General features: G+C 41.7%; 1 protein-coding gene and 1 non-coding gene across 2 annotated transcripts; both read left to right on the top strand.

Moving 5' to 3' along the window:
* The first annotated feature begins 12203 nt into the window (after positions 1-12203).
* RPS20 (ribosomal protein S20) lies at positions 12204-15121 on the top strand. The gene is made up of 4 exons (XM_033078620.2): positions 12204-12315; positions 13594-13693; positions 14437-14510; positions 14898-15121. Exons 1-4 carry the CDS (start codon positions 12313-12315, stop codon positions 15078-15080), a joined length of 360 nt encoding a protein of 119 aa, XP_032934511.1. The 5' UTR covers positions 12204-12312; the 3' UTR covers positions 15081-15121.
* On the top strand, positions 14295-14358 carry LOC117009229. Its single transcript, XR_004420448.1, has one exon. It is a non-coding gene; the product is annotated as a small nucleolar RNA U54 (small nucleolar RNA).
* Positions 15122-17286: the final 2165 nt, after the last annotated feature.

Genomic DNA, 17286 nt, shown 5'->3' with positions numbered 1-17286 from the left:
TGTCTTCTCAGTGCTGCTCAGTGGCAGGACTACATGTCATGGACAGAAATAGAAGGGCAGAAAACTCCATTTAAATGCAAGAGAAAACATTTTTACTGTGAAAATGGTCAAACACTGGAGCAGGTTGTTCAGAAGGGTTAAGGAGTCTTCATCCTTGGAGATACTCAGAACCCAACTTGACATGGTACTGGACAAGTGGCTCTAGTTGACCCTGTTTCAGAGGGGGTTGGACTAGACAGTCTCCAGAGGTCACTTCTAACCACAGAAGTTCTGCAACTATAGTAACATTTCGAGATGTTTGAATTTCAGACATCTCCTGAGTTCTACAAAAATCCTTCTAGTTTGAGCCTATTTTATGCATCCTTCAGGGACAATCTACTTGCAAGGATCAGTCTGCTTCTTGCAATGGTTTTGTTGTCTTGGGGGTGAAACAGGTTAAAATGTTTAGGTGGGGGTATTCTTGACCTTGTTTTTTGGGGCGGGGGGGAAGTTGTTTGTTTTGTTTCGTTTTTAATTTAAAAACCTGGTATCAATAGATCTGCCAGAGAGTCTCTGCAGATTTCTTGTTTTTGATATTCTGAAAATAAAAAATTATGGAGTTTTTTAGCTCCTTGAAGGTTTTTCTTCCCCTTTATTTTTATATGCAATCCACCAGACATTTATCCTTTTTGTTTTCTTCATGTTCAGGTTTTTAAAAGATTCTTTCCTGCTTCTAAAGCTGGAATGAGATAATGAATGTAGCTGCACTCTGCTCTTAACTTTGTGACACTTGCATACCTCCAAATAAAGTGTTGGTAGAAGGCACATGATGCTAGCAGAGCAGTTGCAGACAATAATGTCACAACTCTAAGGGGATTCTGTTCATCCAGATTTTTTCCCCTTCTATAAACTGGATTTGTCCTTTATCTCTCCTTCCCCATACATACATGTGCAACACATTTCCATATGATTAGCAAGACCTGGTGATAAGTTACAAACCTTAAGGGCTACTTGTACCTAGTTTATTTATTCTCTTTGTTTCTGGAACTGATTGCCACTAGCTTGATCAGCCTAAACAGAAGATTTATTGAAGTAGTGTACAGATTCCGATGATGCATCAACAGTGTAAGTCTGGGAATGGTGGTACTGGAATGTCTTTGACAGCCAGGTATGCTCTATTTAAGTCATGGGTTATCTAATGCTAAGGACATCAAGTAAGAGCCTACCTCCTCAAATAAGAATCAGCACGCAACTTGACTCTGTTCTGGGAAAGGATCAAAGCCTCGTTTCTCCCAGCTGGTAAATGTCTTACTATTAACTGAGTTTCACAGCTTCATATAATTATTTTTCTTGGAAACTCGGCTATTCTGATATTTAGTTTCATTTGTTTGTTTATTTATTTGTTTTGGGTTTCATTTTTAATAGCAGCAACCTAAGTGCTGTTTCTGGGACCTGGGGATGCCATGTGACAGCTTCTCAAGGCGAGCTGCCTTTTTTTTTTTTTTTTTTTTTTTTTATGTTCTCTGTCCCTTAGCAGCACAAGCTGCCTTTCAAACTTGCAGCTCTGCAGCACTGAGAGCTAACTATTCAAAACTGGGTGGGTTAGCTCCTGCCTCATAGCAGGCTGAGTAACCACAGCCTGCATGGAAACTTCAGCTCTGTCTCATTAATCTCTCAGTACCTAACTACCAACCCTGGTTGCCTTTAGTAATTTTGGAAAGTACATACAAAGAAGATACTGTAAAGTGCTTGCATTCTCATGGGTAGTAAGCAATAGCAGTAGCCCTGGACATATTATCCATATTAGAGTGTTGTATTGTGTGCTGTCTTGGTTATACAGACAGTATTCTCCACTAAGGGAAAGTGTGAACTAAAAGTTCTAATTCTGGCCTTTTTTCTTCTATTTTACTACAAATGGCATTCACCATCCCAATCTCCCCTGACACATGTCCTCCTCTTTCTCAAATGGGCACATGTGTAAAGCTTGACAGGATACACTTAAAGAGATTTTATGTAATTTTACCTGATTCAAACTGAATCCCCAGATAAGAACCAATACTAATTAGTGCTGAAATCGTTTTTAGGTCAAATTTAAATTTTTTTTCATGCCTTACAATGAAAAGCAACTTCTACATGCTATCCTGAGCTCTGAAAAGTGCAACAATTATTTTAGCAGTGAAGTGATCACAAGAAAGACAAGAAAAGATGGCTAGAAGCACAGGAACCATGCAATTATAAAAAACAGTTTCTAGGAAAAATGAGAAATAAAGAAGAGAAAAAGCATGGAACCTTTAGCTATTACTGAAGGTTTAGTGTCTTTAGATCTCAAGCAGACATATCAAGAGACATTTCATAATAGGTTTTAAAAGAAGTTAGCATAAGATAAAATGCTTGATGCTATGCTCTACATTTGGCTTGTTCTGTTGTTTGCTTCTCTTCCTACTTCTTTTTTTTTTTTTTTTTTCTAATTAGGCTTTATCTCAACCCAGAAAGAAAGTGGTAACATCACTATTTTCAAACAATAAAAATACTGCATGACTTGGAAGGGGGCCCATCCTCAATTGAGAAGGTAGGATGGGAAGCATGAAAACATAAGTCTGAAGAAGTATGGGTTGTTTCTGTATTCTGTGGTAAGATATACCACAGCAAAGAAAACAAACAAAAACTGTTTTGCATAATATACCACAAATACTTGCAAATTGAATGGGACTTAAGTGGATGCTTACTATTTGACTAGTGTATCAATTTTTGCAGTGTTAGCATCTGTGCACATAATTTCATCTGCTACAACAAAGATGAAAATAGGGATAGGAAATGGTTATTTTTCAAATTAACTGTACATGGAATATTCTACTTTTACTTTGTTCTAGCTATTTATCTGCCGCAAATACCTTCATGCAGCACTCAAAGAGGTTCTTTCTATGCTTCAGTTAACCCAGCTGCCAAATTTTTGTCTGCCTGTCAAAGAAAAGCCTTAAAACCAGTTAAAGAAGGCAAATGGAACAAAAAAGTCTACTGGCATTTATCCCAGTCTGCCAGTAGCTAAGGATGCCATGGGACAGTTTGACAGTAGAGGCACCACCATCCACCCCTGGACTTCTCTGAGCACGAGGCTGAGTTTTGCTGTCGACCCAGCCTGAAGTTCAATAGCCCAAGTGTTCAGCAGAGCAGGGAGGTGATTGCATTTGCCTTTGCAGGGCACCTGGGATAATAGGGCAATTCATAACTTAATAAATATTCTACTGCACATGTGCCAGGCTACAAAGAGCAAAGTAGGCTGCAAATTGGAAATGTAAATGTCCAGCTCTTTTTAAGTTACTCCCTCCACAAGGGCAAAAGGAAAACCAGTTTTATTTTCAAGTCATGTATTTTTCTCAACCACTTAAAGTGTTGAAAGGGTTTTGATTCAGATGTGGCACAAATGAAGCTGGTCCCAGAGACAAGTCTAGAAAGTTGCACCTGAACAGAGATTTAAAAAAGCTGAATGTAAGTAAGGGTACTGATAGTCTGGGGAGGCTGGATTTCTTTAATTAGTTAATACTATATATTACATAATACAGTAAGTTTAGGGAGATACCATACACCTTTTCCACATCCTTTCTGCTTATCCAACAGTTCCAACACAAAAGCTACAGGCAAAGCTTTTGGAGGAATGTATCACTGCACTAGCACGCCAACAGATGAATGTCACAATGATTTCTCTTTGTTAAGAAAGTGACAGAACACCAGACCTCCCCTAAAGTTGCCAATCCTTGTGCAGCTTTTTGGGAGTGAAATGATTGCTATTAAGTGTTTTCTGACTGAAAGGGGAAAAGTAGATACTCCTAAAGTTTAATACATCATTCCTGCCAACAGCTGACTTTCAGAGGAAACAAATGTAGTTACATCTTTAAAAATGTTCTCATGGTTGCATAGTTAGTTTAAGAAGTTGTATACTGAATTTCAAACAGCATTTGAAAAAGTGTCCTGATCATAAAAATCAGCACTATCTGACTGATCCTAGCAAAAGAACCATTTGCCCAGGGAGACAAGGGAGGGGGCTGGAGGAGGCAAAGAACAGGGAGAGAGGAGACATCCCAAAATCCAAACCTATTTGCTACAACCTTTTCAATCAGTGAAACTCTCACTGAAAAATAAGTTCATACTGGCACATGGCTTTCTGTGTTGTGTGCTGGAGATACCTGTCCACTGGACTGTCAGGACCCTGCATGACTTAAACTGAGGTCTTGAACTAGTGCTTAAAATCAGACAAGGCCACTGATTCAGTTCAGAGTTGTCACCTCTTTCCACCAGGTCAAAGTAGTCTCTTGATTTGCTGAAAGAAGCATAGACTTTGTCTCACTCCAGGCCCCCCAAAACCCCAACAGGTCTTGAAAACTTGTCTAACTTTAAATGCTCTGCTAGCCATTACCAGTCCCCAAACTGTCACAGAGGGTTTTAAAATTTCCTTTTTGATTGCACTATTACTAATTCTGATTAGTGCTATATTTAAGTAGCATCAATGACTTAGCAATGTATGCTAGTACGCAAGCAATGGTAGATTTTTCATTGGAAACGAGATTTCCTTTATATATGGAAGATTTTGAGTTAAACCCTCCATTTTCTGTATCAAAGGTGTGTTGCTGCTTTGGCTTTTTTTTTTCCCTCTAGGAAAAATGAGAAATAATTCTAGGTATTAACATAAGTGTTTTTTCTTGCCAGAACAAAGGGATTGCCTCTACCTCACACCAGGAACATTTCACAAGAATGTATGAGAATCAGTTATTCCTCTGAACAGGTAAGGGGCTCTTGAAAATGAAATACACCTGTGGCAGTGTGGTAAGGGTTATTGGTAGGATGAAGTGACTGCTGGATGCTCTCAGAAACAAGTTCCAACAGTCATAATTATTGAAAGAATATTTTTAAACATATGTATTTCATACATAGACTAAAAACACAAGGTCATAATGCTGAAAAAAAAGACAAGTATTAATATTTCTGATTTTTTTTTTCAGGGGACACAGGTACCATACTCAAACCCACCTTCTATGTTTACCACAATACTTAATTTTATTTGCCTAAAAATTGAATGCTTGACCACAACCCTAACAAATGGTAATACTACCTTCTCAGTTTTAAACCTGTAGAAAATACTGCTTCCCTTGATTAGCAGCTGGAAAACCTGTTGCTGGGCATTTCACTGTGCACAGAGGCAGGAATGTTGGATGTGCAATTGTTTGCACATTAGTGCATATTATTTTACCTATAGTTGCTCTCATTTAAGTGATTGCTGCAGGGGAAAAAAAACTTTTCTGTTTTGTATAATTTCCTAGGGGGAGAATATAGCAAACTATATTCCACATTTACAACCACATGTTGTAGATTGGTGTGTAAGGCCAAGCACAAGCCCCATTTTCATGAAGTAGGAACTTTTCATGAAGTAGGAACTTCTGGCATGCATTTAGGTGAAAGATATGTTTCATAGACTTGCTCCAATATCCTAGTAAGATGTTCCCTTAAACAAAACTTCTGGGTCTTCTATGAATGATATTACAAACTCCATGGTTGTTGTTCCTGCCCTGTTACTGCAGCCTCATAACTTCCATGCAGTAAACTGCAGCTGCCACTTTGCCACATTAGCCTTGTGGAGAAGTAAGTAAACCCTTTGAAACCAAAACTTCTTCATATTTGACGCCTCTTGGATCACTTTCATGTTATGTTGTGGATCCGACCAGCTGTTCTGAGCAATCACAGTGTGATGATTTCCTCAGTGGCTACTAACTCCTGTTTCTAAAGCACATCTTTAACACCACAGTATCTCCTTTAGTTCCAGGTCCTAAGTTCTATGTTACTATTCCTGTTTCTGTCAGGTTTTGAGCAATTTAGCTTGGCTAGTTCACAGAGTGTCAGGTCACAACAGGAGAAGCATTGCTGAATTTGCTTTAATCTTTCTTTCCAGATGCCAGGGTTGGGAAGGGCACCTCAAGTCCCACAGAAGGCCAACACCTGGATGTAATCTAGATAAAATTGCAAGTTGCAACTAATATCCGGCTCTAATGGTCCTGTAACATCAGGGTGGAAATCACCCCTTACTTTAAGTCTCTTCATCATCTGTGGCAAGCATTTGCTAAATTTTGTGCTTGCAAACATTCACTATCTGAAAACCCATTGGATCAAGAGTATCACAAAAGGACACTAATCCTAAAGAGACGAGGAAAAGCTTCTCAGGAACATGAGGGAGGGATGCATTCCATATCAAGAGAAAATTTTCTTCTAGTCATAAGGCAGTGTGAGGCCAGAACCATTCCTTAAATTATCCCTCTCCATGAAAGGGAAGCAGCACAAGCACCGTGAAAAAATTCCCTACTACTCTGTCTCGCCAAAGAATTACGTTAGATTAAACTGGTCTTTGGATTAAAAAAACCCATGATCAGTGACTTCATAACTGGGTTGAAACACATGGGTAAATGTATATGGGCTATATATACACTGATAAACAGAATTGCTGTAAAATTAAACATCATTTTTTCCCTCCAGGACAAACATCCAACCGTGCTAATACCATGTGGCTGGCAGCTTCATGCAAAGTCTTTGCAGGAGGCAGACATGAGGAGGAAAGACAACTCCAAAGTCTTTCACAGCACAGTATTGTGAGAGTTTGTATCCACCAGTATGTGCCACTATTTCCTAAACATTCTCAGTACAAAGCACCCATAAAGAAGCCAGTGAAGTAAGAGCAGCAAAACAACCTGTGTCCTGGAAGCCATTTCCAATTCTAGTGTTAAAACAGCTTGTTCTGTTCAACAAGTCACATAGACATTATTTGAGTAGGTGCAAGTTTCCCACATATTCTACAAATTACTGCAGTCACCTTGAACTATTGTCACAAAGTGAAATAGATCACAAACAGTGCCAAGTGATGCTGCCTCAAGTGGCCAAATTCAGACTGGAGAGATCTGTGTAGTTTATTATTTTGTACTTGATTAACTTTTCCCCACATGAAGTCCTCTGAGGTGATTTCCAAAATGAAAACTGGATGCAAAAAACCTCCACAGCTCTGTTTGTATGCCTACTAGTTCTGCTTTCACTGGGCTGATGCTGGGGATTTTTTGTACAGAAATTGCATGCCCCCACTCCTGGTAACCTGGCCTGGATAACAACAGATGATAGGTGAGGAATGTGAGTATAAATAGTGTGTGTGAACAGAATACCCAAACTGGCATGTTCTGAGAGGATGTTTGCCCAAAACCTGATAACACTAAGAGGAAATTTACAATAACAAAGCTGCCTTATGATAATGACCACCCAGATTAAATGGTAACTAGGGAATTAGATTATCAAGAGGGGGGAAAAAAAAAAAAGCTTGAAAAGCAGCATGAGAATTTGTGATTATTAGAAGAAAACTTGTGGTAGGTGCTACTATTTCTAAGATCCTCCTCATCAGACATGGAAAGGAGCTGCCACCTCCTTTCAGACTGAGGGGACTGACAGGGTGAAGGAACAACAGAGACCCAGCCCTCCTGGTGGAATAGCTGCACAGGCTTCCGAAAGTGAAACTGTGTGTTGTAACCCATGCTTCTTGCAAGAGAGTGGAAGTGCATATGAGGAATGTGTGGCTATGTAAGTGGGATCAGTTGTAGAAGGGTATGAAATTTGTAGGCGCTTACCAGCAGTTTGTAAGCCTCTAGTATTGTAGTGCTGTAGTGCTGATACTGATCCACAATATATAGTTCATTGATTACCAGCAAATTACATGTTGCTAATCAATAAACCACCTTGTCTGCTATCAAGGCTGTGAGTTACACTGTCATTTTCTGCAAAAGGTGTCCTTTTCATTATTTTGAATTTGTCAGAAGCATCACATCTGCACAGCAAGGAGTGGAGAGAAAATATTCTTCCAGGATAGCAGAGAACACATCAATTTGAAAAAAATTAATTTAAGATTGAACTGGAAAGGGATGAATTCAGATATCCTCCTGAAAGCTTCCCAGACAGTTATGCTGTTTCAGTGTATGAAGACATATTTGAAGACACATTGTAATGATGTATCACAGATTTGATATCACTTGAAATGCTGTAGCGTATCAGCAGCTTTGTATTTTTTGTCACTGTGATCTGTCAGAAAAACAAGGCAAAACAGGTTGACCAGGGAGAAGTTCTTCTCTAACCACATCAATGATATTAGAAGGCACGTGTGTTATCGGCCAGGCATAAAGCAGGAAAAGAAGGAAAGAGCTTGTGGTGTAAACAATGAAGTTCAAGTTGCCCACTTGAAAACATCTCCTAACAATCAATATTTGTGGCAATATTTGTCAACAGTAAAGGATTCCATCAAGGCACAGTTGCTCTTTTTCTTAATCACAGACCTAGTTCGTGTTTTCCATACTTACATGAGGAATTTTTAAGGTAAAGAGGGCCTAGTGTTTTCAGGGGTGGTTACATTTTTATATGCTGAGGTTTATGCTAGAATTGGCATGAAAATTTAGAAAATGTAAAATGGACAGACTAGGTGCAATATGAGAACTCCAGCTGTGCATTCTGTCTGCCTGCTACCTGCAGAGAGCAATGCCAGCTACCCATGTACACAAATCAGTCTTTCAAAGGGGGGTATTTTTTAATTACAGGTTTTTTTCTGAAGTTCCAGTAGCTCGGGCACTTGAAGAGAAAGCTAATTCCTGAGTTCTGCAACATGATACAACTGAGAAACTTAACACAAGAGGATCAGCAGATACCTACAATTAAGACCAAGCAGATGCTGTAGCCTTTCTTAAAAGGGTTGAAAATAGCTTTCATTGGATTTCTCCTGAGTGGTTTACAGACTGAACCATCTATTGATGACCTCTGTGGAAGCCTGCATTGTATGACCCTGCTTCACATGTATTTGAAAACCAGAAGCTCAAACAAAACCCTTAAAAGTGAGTTCAGATCCCAATGACCTTGGAGAAGGAAGTTATTTACAAGTAAATAGTAATATGTTAATCACCACTGAAAGCAAATACTAGAGGAATTAGGGTGGCATAACCATGACAGCTTCCAGGGAGATGCCCATGTGAAATAACCACTATAAAAAGTGACATAGCAGATTTACGGAAGTTACTGTGAGCCCTGCCAAAAGCATTCACGGGCCACCAGTGTGAAATAAGCAGAATACATCCACTCAAAAAAATGAATGGTGTTCACAACCCAAGCTGCAAAGCCTGGGAAGCATGTCTGTCCTTTGATCCAGCCAAAGTTGCAACATTCACCAGAAGACAACAAAAATCTGCATTTCACAAGTTACTATGAAAGACCTGATTGACTCCAGAAAGTGCTCCTTCTGTCACATAGACAGACTCATCTGGGTCTACTCTTCTGAAGGACAGTTAGTCAAAAGAAGAGAGAAAAAAATCCCCACTAATCTGTAAACCAAAAAAAATAAAAGTCAGAAAGTATAATGAATGTACATGGATACTCTGCACGATTAAATCACTAAATTAGTCTGCAGTAGCAACAATTTGATACCTAAGTCACGTCAAAAGCATGTATTGCTTCTTAATCGTTTATCTTCTTAATTACTTGACATGAGAGAAACATTCCTGGAAACTTCATCTAAAAAGCACAGGCTGTGGGGTACTAATTTAAGCCATAGAATCACAATCTCTTAACTAAGGTTAGCATTGTCTACGGAGAAAAATTTGTATGAAAAGCAGTATGTAACCAAAGGAAAATCAGGCAGAATACAAAATATTAAGTAGAGGTTAAGAATGACAAAATACAAGATAAGCAAAAAGTTTCATTTATGGCAAGAAGGAGCATTTTTTAATATATAGTGTATTTCAGAGAAAACAGAAAGTTTAGGTAAGTTTCTGTTGCACGTTTGTGGAGAAAAACAACATATATCAGAAAATTCCAACAATAGCCATGGAAAGCCTTAAACATAGGAACAGAAGTGAGGCGGTTTTTAAATCAGCAGCTCCAGATAGCCTGCATCCAAGAATTTTAAGAGCTGGCAAAGGCAACTTGTGTGCTGCTAATGTGGATTTTCCATAAGCTCTGAGAAATCTGGGGAAGCTCAGAAAAAAAAAAAAAAAAAAAAAAGAAAAATCTCAAAGAAAGCTGAGGTAATGCCAATACTAGGAAAATAAGTAAGAAAGGAACAAATTCAGGAACTTACGGTCAACCTCGCCTTAATCCCGGGGGGCAAAAAACCAAACTCAAACCAACTTCTTCATACAGGAACAAGAAATAAATGAGCAAATTGTACTTAAATTACACAGCTTAAATCTATGGAAAACTTGTATTTTTGAATTACTTTTTTCTTCTCATGCAATTACAGCATTTGTTTAGTAGACAATAGGAACGGTGTTGATATAATGCATTTGCACATTGGCTACTTCAGTAGGACACAGAGAAACTGGCACAGTTCTGCACAGTTCACAGCAAGCAAATTAAAACTAAGGCTACAGGTTGTGTCAATCAGACATATTTCTAATCGAATCCCACAGGAATTAGTTCTTGGCAGCAAGGTACTCAGTATTTTATCTGGAAATAAAGTTTACTAAGAACATTCATAAAAGCTCTAAGTAAATAGTGAAGCAAGGCTGCTGATTGGGAACCATCTGGATTACTGGAAAACTAAGTGCTTCAGCATGATCAGTGTGAGGTCATGTATTTGAGAGTGATGAATTTAAAACACTTATAGATGGAAAACTTCCTCAGGAAGTAGCTGGAATAGCTGGCAACAGAATAAACATGGGTTCCTTGAGTATGAGTTCAAAAATCATATATATGTAATTGTTAAATGGCTCAGAAAACAAACCACCAGAAACAAATTATGTTTTCATCGCAGGGAGGAAGAGACCAGAGAAACGTGACTATCATCAAAATAGATTTCTCAAGTACTGATCTCCACTGACAGAAGACTGCTGCATTCTAGGAAACAGCAGCAGGATGACAACTTCAGTATCCACATTTCTTGGAGCTGCTTTATCAGAATACAGCCTCTAGTACTTTCAAAGAAGGTATCAGTAAATTAGAGACTTTTAAGAGTACAAATAATCCAAGTGCAAACAAGCCTAAGTAATGGAAGAGTTGGCATATAAAAGTTAACTGCATCACATGAGGTTTTAGGACCGAATGAAGGCCTCTAAAACAACAGGTACAGGGGAAAAAAATACTAAAGCAGAGTGTGATAAATGAAAGTAAGTTCATCTTAAAACACCAAGGAGGCTTTCTTGAATAACTGTAGTAATAAATAAGCTTCCAGAAGTGCAGTAGTAATGCTAACATTATACATGTCTATGATTCCCGGATAGAACTCCAAATTACAATTTTTTAATAATTATTAATTTTAAAAGACAGTTATAGTGACCCTACTATAGGCCATCATTTCAATACGTGTTTCTGTAGTTCTCCAGTGATGTAACTTGAAAGAGACATACTTTTGGCACAATGCTCGGGACTAAAAGTTACCACTGTCCAGGTCAAATCAAATACAATGCTCAGTAGAAAATATCCCTCCTATGGCCAACCTGAACAATGGAATTTCCATAAATCAAATTAATTTAAGCATGAATAAAATGAGAGCTTTTACTTAAGACTTCTGCTCTTGCACCTCCACTTTGCAGATTCACAGAAGCAACTGTGCTGGAACAGACCTCTGGGACCATCGAGTCCAACCTGTGACCGAATAGCACCACGTTTACCTAGACCATGGCACAAACATCTCCAGGAACAGTGCCCACCATGTCCCTGGGCCGCCTATTCCAATGTCTTATCACCCCTTCTGTGAATAAACCCCTACTAACGTCCAACAGAGATAGGGTTTATTCCTGGCACAGCTTAAGACCATGCCCTCTCGTCCTGTCGCTTTCAGCAATGAAAGAATAAAAAGACCCAGTGACCCAGACGGGAGCGGGCTCGCCATCACTGGAAGCGGTAAGGCCTCGCCTGTGCGCAGATCCCGGCCCTGCCCTCAGCAGAACGCCGAAACCTCCCGGAGAAGGCGAGCCCGAGATGTCCGCGGGACCCGAGCGGGAAGGGCGCCGTGTCCCGCAGCAGGGGCCAAGCCCGAGAAGGAGCACAGCGCTGCGGGCCCCAGGTCCCTCCGCACTGGCCACCAGCCGGGACTACAGGGCCACCATGCCGCAGGAAGCAGAGCCAGCCCGGCCTCCCGGCCCCGGCGCTTCCGCGCCCGGCGGGCGGGTGAAAGGTCCCGCGGCGCCCGGATGGAGGCGGTGCCGCTCCGCTATATAAGCGCCCGCCGCCGCCGCGCCCCCCTCTCCCGCGCCGCCGCCTCCTGGCTCACCGCTGTTCGCTGGGCCCCGCGCCGCCCGAGCCCGGGAATAAGTCGGTCAGGAAGGCTCCGCTGCCGCCATGGTGAGGCGGGGGAGCGCTGGGGGCGGGGGAGGGAGCGGGGCCGCCGCGCCAGCCCCGCCGCATGGCCGCCGTGCCCGCCGGACGGTGCAGGCCCTCGGCCCCGGGAAAGCGCCGCGTCCGGTGGGGCGCGGGGGGTCCTCGGCCGCTGGGGCGGCTCCCGGAGCTCAGCCCGAGCCGGCGGGCAGCGAGGGCGGCCTGCGGGCCCGGCAGTGCCGTTCCCTGCGGGAGCGGCTCCGGGGAAAAGCGCAGGCGGAGAGGAGGCGGCCGCGGCCCGGCGTGAGCGGCGCTGATCCGGCCTCGTGTCCCTGCCCTTACAGGCGGCCCCTGTTTGGGAACGTGGTCGCTTAATGCGGCAGGTGGCACCTCGTCGATGGTCTGTGTGCCATCCCGTGTTTCACAGAATGGCAGAATAGGCCAAGTTGGAAGGGACCACAGTGGGTCATCCCAGAGCACATGGCACAGGATTGAGTCCAGACGGCTCTTGAATATCTCCAGTGGGGGATACGCCACACACAGCCCCTCTGGGCAGTCTATCCCAGTATTCAGTCAGCTCCACACTAAGGAAGTTCTCCATGTTCAGGAGCACTTCTGTGCATGTTTCTGCCCGTTGTATCCTGTCTTACTGGTTGGCACCATCGAGAAGAGCTTGGCTCCATGCTCTAGGCAATCTGCCTATTTATATTTTTATAGAGACACGTATATATATATTTCACTCCTCTTTTCTTAAGATCTTTGCCTATATTTTTACTAATTCATTAGCTCACATTAATGCCCCATTATTTGTAAATGTTTATTGCCTAAGCTCCTCAAATCAGTTTTCTGAGTGGCTGAATTAGTCTTTATGGCCTGGTGCCCCTTTTTGTTCTCCTGTGAGTTGTTGCAGCTTTGTTGATCAAGTCTTTGCTGCTTCATATGTGGTGAGGTTAAGTTGTAAGATACATGAAGACTGAGTTTATTTTTTTTTTTTGAGGAAAAGGAATGTTTGTGCCAGCTGTATATAGGTAAACCATGGAAGGGTATGCTTGCAGCTTCCCACCCTGAGATGCAGTTACACACTAAAATTTACTTTTCTTTAGGGTTAGGACTTTGCCCTTTCATTCTCTTCCCATTATTTCTACCATGCCACCATACCCTTCAGATAGCTCTTCTAATCAATAGTATTAAATAGTCCCATAGCTGTATTGTTCTTTTACACTTCAGAAATCTGTTTCTAAGAGGCAATGGATAGTGAATTGGTGTTCACTGTCGTGTCTGATATTTGTAACTTCAACCTTTTAGGCGTTTAAAGATACTGGCAAAGCACCTGTGGAACAAGAGGTGGCGATTCATCGCATTAGAATTACTTTGACAAGTCGCAATGTAAAATCACTGGAGAAGGGTGAGTAGTACTTCTCTGTTTACTTGGGTAACTTGTCAGGTAATGAATAATAGGTGCCATGTAAGGCATTGCAAAGTACAATGTGTTGAAACCAGTTGTAATTAAAGATCTTACTGTTTACCTTTTTGTATATGCCTTGGCTCGCAAAGCCAACCCTAAGTGCTTCATACACCAGAAAGTAAATTCTGATTTAATTTTTAATGAACGTTAGTGTTTGGGGGGTTTTCATTATGCAGAAAAACTTATTCATAATGACTAATGTAAGAGAGTGCAGCTTCTTCCCTTTAGTTCTTAAGGGGAATTTTGAGATAGTTATCACGCGTAGAGTGTGTAAGAACTGAAAGGCACTGGCTTTTTGGTATTTCATTACTTGTGTTATGAAGAGTTTAATACAACATTCTTTAAAAAAAATTCTAATCTGTTTAGGAACTAGCTTTGCCAGTGCTTAATCATATAATAAAAATGTAAAATAAGTTACTGTTTGTAGAATCTTCAGGCTGATAAAAGCTTAAATATAGTTTAAACTTGTAGTCAAGGTTTTTGCTTACTGTTGTACCGTGATTTTGCTCATCATGTCCTAACGCTTCCAGTTGCATGTGGTTGGCTATGAGGATAATGCTTAAAATGAATGGCAGTGATCACTCATACGCTATTCTGAGCCAACATCTTGTTTAAAATATTTGCTTTAAAAGTCAAGCAAGTAAAATAGTCACAAACCTGAAATATTGCATGTGTTTTTTCAGTCTGTGCTGACTTGATCAGAGGTGCTAAGGAAAAAAACCTGAAGGTGAAGGGACCTGTTCGCATGCCCACCAAGGTACTTGACACTGTTTTCCTGTCTTAAAAGTTGGTTTGCTTTCTGCTTTTTTTTTAAAGAGCAAAAGGTGAGATGAAAAGCAGTGCTATTAAACTGAGGGTGACCCAGTGTAAAAAGATGATTTCACAGATTGTAATAACTATAAAGTGCAAAACATGTTGAATATAGAATGGGCTTTTCTGTTCAGTTTCTTTTAATGATGAACTCAGTTTTTAAATGAAATTAAATATCTCAGGAAGGAGTGTTAACATCAGTAGACCATAACTTAATAGGTAACTTTCTAATGGCATAGATACCATACATTATTTGTAGGTGATCATCTTTTTGTATGATTGTAAATTACTCCTCTCAGTGCCTCAGCTAAATACCTCGTGTTTGACTTTTCAGACCCTGCGGATCACTACCAGGAAGACGCCTTGTGGTGAGGGTTCCAAGACCTGGGATCGCTTCCAAATGCGTATCCACAAGCGGCTCATTGACTTGCACAGCCCTTCTGAGATCGTGAAGCAGATCACTTCCATCAGCATCGAACCCGGTGTAGAAGTCGAAGTTACTATTGCCGATGCCTAAATGATGGTCATCGCCAAATAAAGTTGATTTACAAATTTTCATGGCTTGTTTCTTTTCTTTTGTGTGCCAAGAGAGAGTTCTGTGGTGGTTTTTGTGAAGAAGGACAACAAACCACAATCAGAATGCTGTGTCAGAGGACTGTATATTTAAGGAAGAATAAGCTAGCTGTAAATACCAAGAAGATTAAACTTGGGCATCCGGTTTTCATCGAAGGGTTGCAACTATATGGATGTGCAGCACTTTATGAAAAATAATGTTTTTAATAATTTAGGGGTTTGATTTTGGCAGCATTTTAGTTTATACACAGACAAGTACCTGAAAATTTTTATTTAGGCAAAATTACCAAGTTTTCAATTCTTGGTTCTTGCTGTGCAAGACTGAACTAATGCTTAGCCTATTTGGATTTTTTTTTCCTCATGTGTGTCACAGTCAAAGGATCCTGGAGGTGCTAGTTATAAAACTTCAAAATTTGTGGTGAACACATTGAACCTAACAAGTTTATTCCTTTGACATGCATGTAGAGTCACAACACTGAACTGTGGACCTACCTAGTTGTCTTTCCAAGTTTAGCTTTCCATAGATATTAATGCTAAGAGTAAGCTTCATATGTAAAGCAACAAACCAGCCATTTTTATTGCTGCTTTTAAGTCTCAGAGGAACTGTAATTAATTCTTAAACCAACAAAACAAAGCCCAGAGTTACAGAAAACAGTTTTATTTAATCCATTAAGGATCAGGTTGCTGCTTCTGCTTCAAGCATAAGAGAGAACTTGAGTTCTAAATTAAACAAGCAGTGGTGGTTCTCTGCAAGCAGCTTCAGATCCTGTTTGTTTGCTAAGACCTAAAACTGACCAAAGCTTGAGCTTTCTTAAGACATACAAGAGGCCTTCAATTTCCTTAAATTTAAGGCCTTACAAGGATTCTGATCCTCCAGTTAGTAGATTTGAGTGCTTTGGTAGAAGGGAGTTGAGTGAGTTTAAGTGAACAGATTGTGTCAAGCTTGCTTCCTTGAGAAACAACTATGTGAGCAGAGGGGAAATACCCTCCCAACACGGAACACCTGTGTCTTCCTTAGTCTGTTTCTGGTAATAAGCCAAAATACAAGCTGCCTGACAAGCAACTTGCAGCTGAGCTTTACAATTATTTGTATTATGTGGGTTGCTCTTTACAGAAATAAATGGGCAAACAAATAGCACGTGGAGATTCTTGCACTCACCGACATAAGTTACCTGTGCTCAAGTAGTCTTCCTCCTGATTAACAGAGTTGCCCTGTGGCTGAAAACACTTGGTGGGGGGTCTAGGCACAGCTGGCTGGGTTTGACACTAGTTCTGCCTTTGGCTTTCCAAAGGGTTTCCAAACAGGTTTTCCCCGTTGGTCAAAACTGGAACAGTTTCCTATCAACTTACATCTGCTTGTACCGCTGACTTACAGGGGAACTCTTAAACACCCAAATGATCTAAAGTCCCACCGGTCTTTCAGCTGTCGCACTTCAAGGACCAATCTCCTTTGTTATCTTGTCTCCGATTTACCCATAAACAACTTTACCTTTGTGTCTGGGTCCCCAGGAATGCTGCAGTGCGAGCAGGCCGGCTCGCACAGGAGATTTTCACGTTTGTTACCGGGAGGGAGGCTCGATCCTCGGCTTGTGGAGGGGGCTGCCCCGGGAATTCCTCCCGGCTCATCCAGCCTTCCCTGACCTGCACGCTCCCGGCTTCCGCGGTTTTATTTATTTTCTACTTCGTTTTCTGCTCCTACACCGCGGCAGTGCCGGAACGGTTACGTAACACCCCCGTTAACTTTACATAACTCGCTCGGATGGAAACATTTAGGTACGCGCGTCTCCCCCGCCCATCCTCCCCCCTGTATCCGGCAGAACACCCCTCCTCCTCTGGCCGCCCGGCTGTCGGTTCAAACCCCTTTTTTACCGCCGTGCCTCAGCGCGGACGATGAGCAAACCCGGCGTCTCCAGCGCACTCTGCTCCATCCCGGTGTCCCCATCCCCTCCCTCACGAGCCCGCGGCTCCACGGCCCTGCGCTGTGCGGCGGCGCCCCCTGCCGGCCGGAGCGAGCTCTGCCCGTGCCCGCTCCCCCGCGCTCGGCCAATCAGCGCCCGCCTCCCCCCAACGCTCGGCCAATCAGCGCCCGCCTCCCTCCGCACTCGGCCAATCAGCGCCCGCCTCTCCCCCCAAAATACCCCCGGCTCGCG

The sequence above is a fragment of the Catharus ustulatus genome, chromosome 1 (genome assembly GCF_009819885.2).
Source record: "Catharus ustulatus isolate bCatUst1 chromosome 1, bCatUst1.pri.v2, whole genome shotgun sequence".
In the NCBI taxonomy this organism is placed as follows: domain Eukaryota; kingdom Metazoa; phylum Chordata; class Aves; order Passeriformes; family Turdidae; genus Catharus; species Catharus ustulatus.
The sequence above is the reverse complement of the archived record's forward strand: the minus strand, read 5'-3'. Positions and strand labels throughout refer to the sequence as shown.

Bases quoted from the DNA above. Each gene is read 5' to 3' on its own strand.
- RPS20 (XM_033078620.2), top strand. The intron at 13,694-14,436 runs GTGAGTAGTACT...GTGTTTTTTCAG, and splicing joins TGTAAAATCACTGGAGAAGG to TCTGTGCTGACTTGATCAGA. The intron at 14,511-14,897 runs GTACTTGACACT...TTGACTTTTCAG, and splicing joins CTGTTCGCATGCCCACCAAG to ACCCTGCGGATCACTACCAG.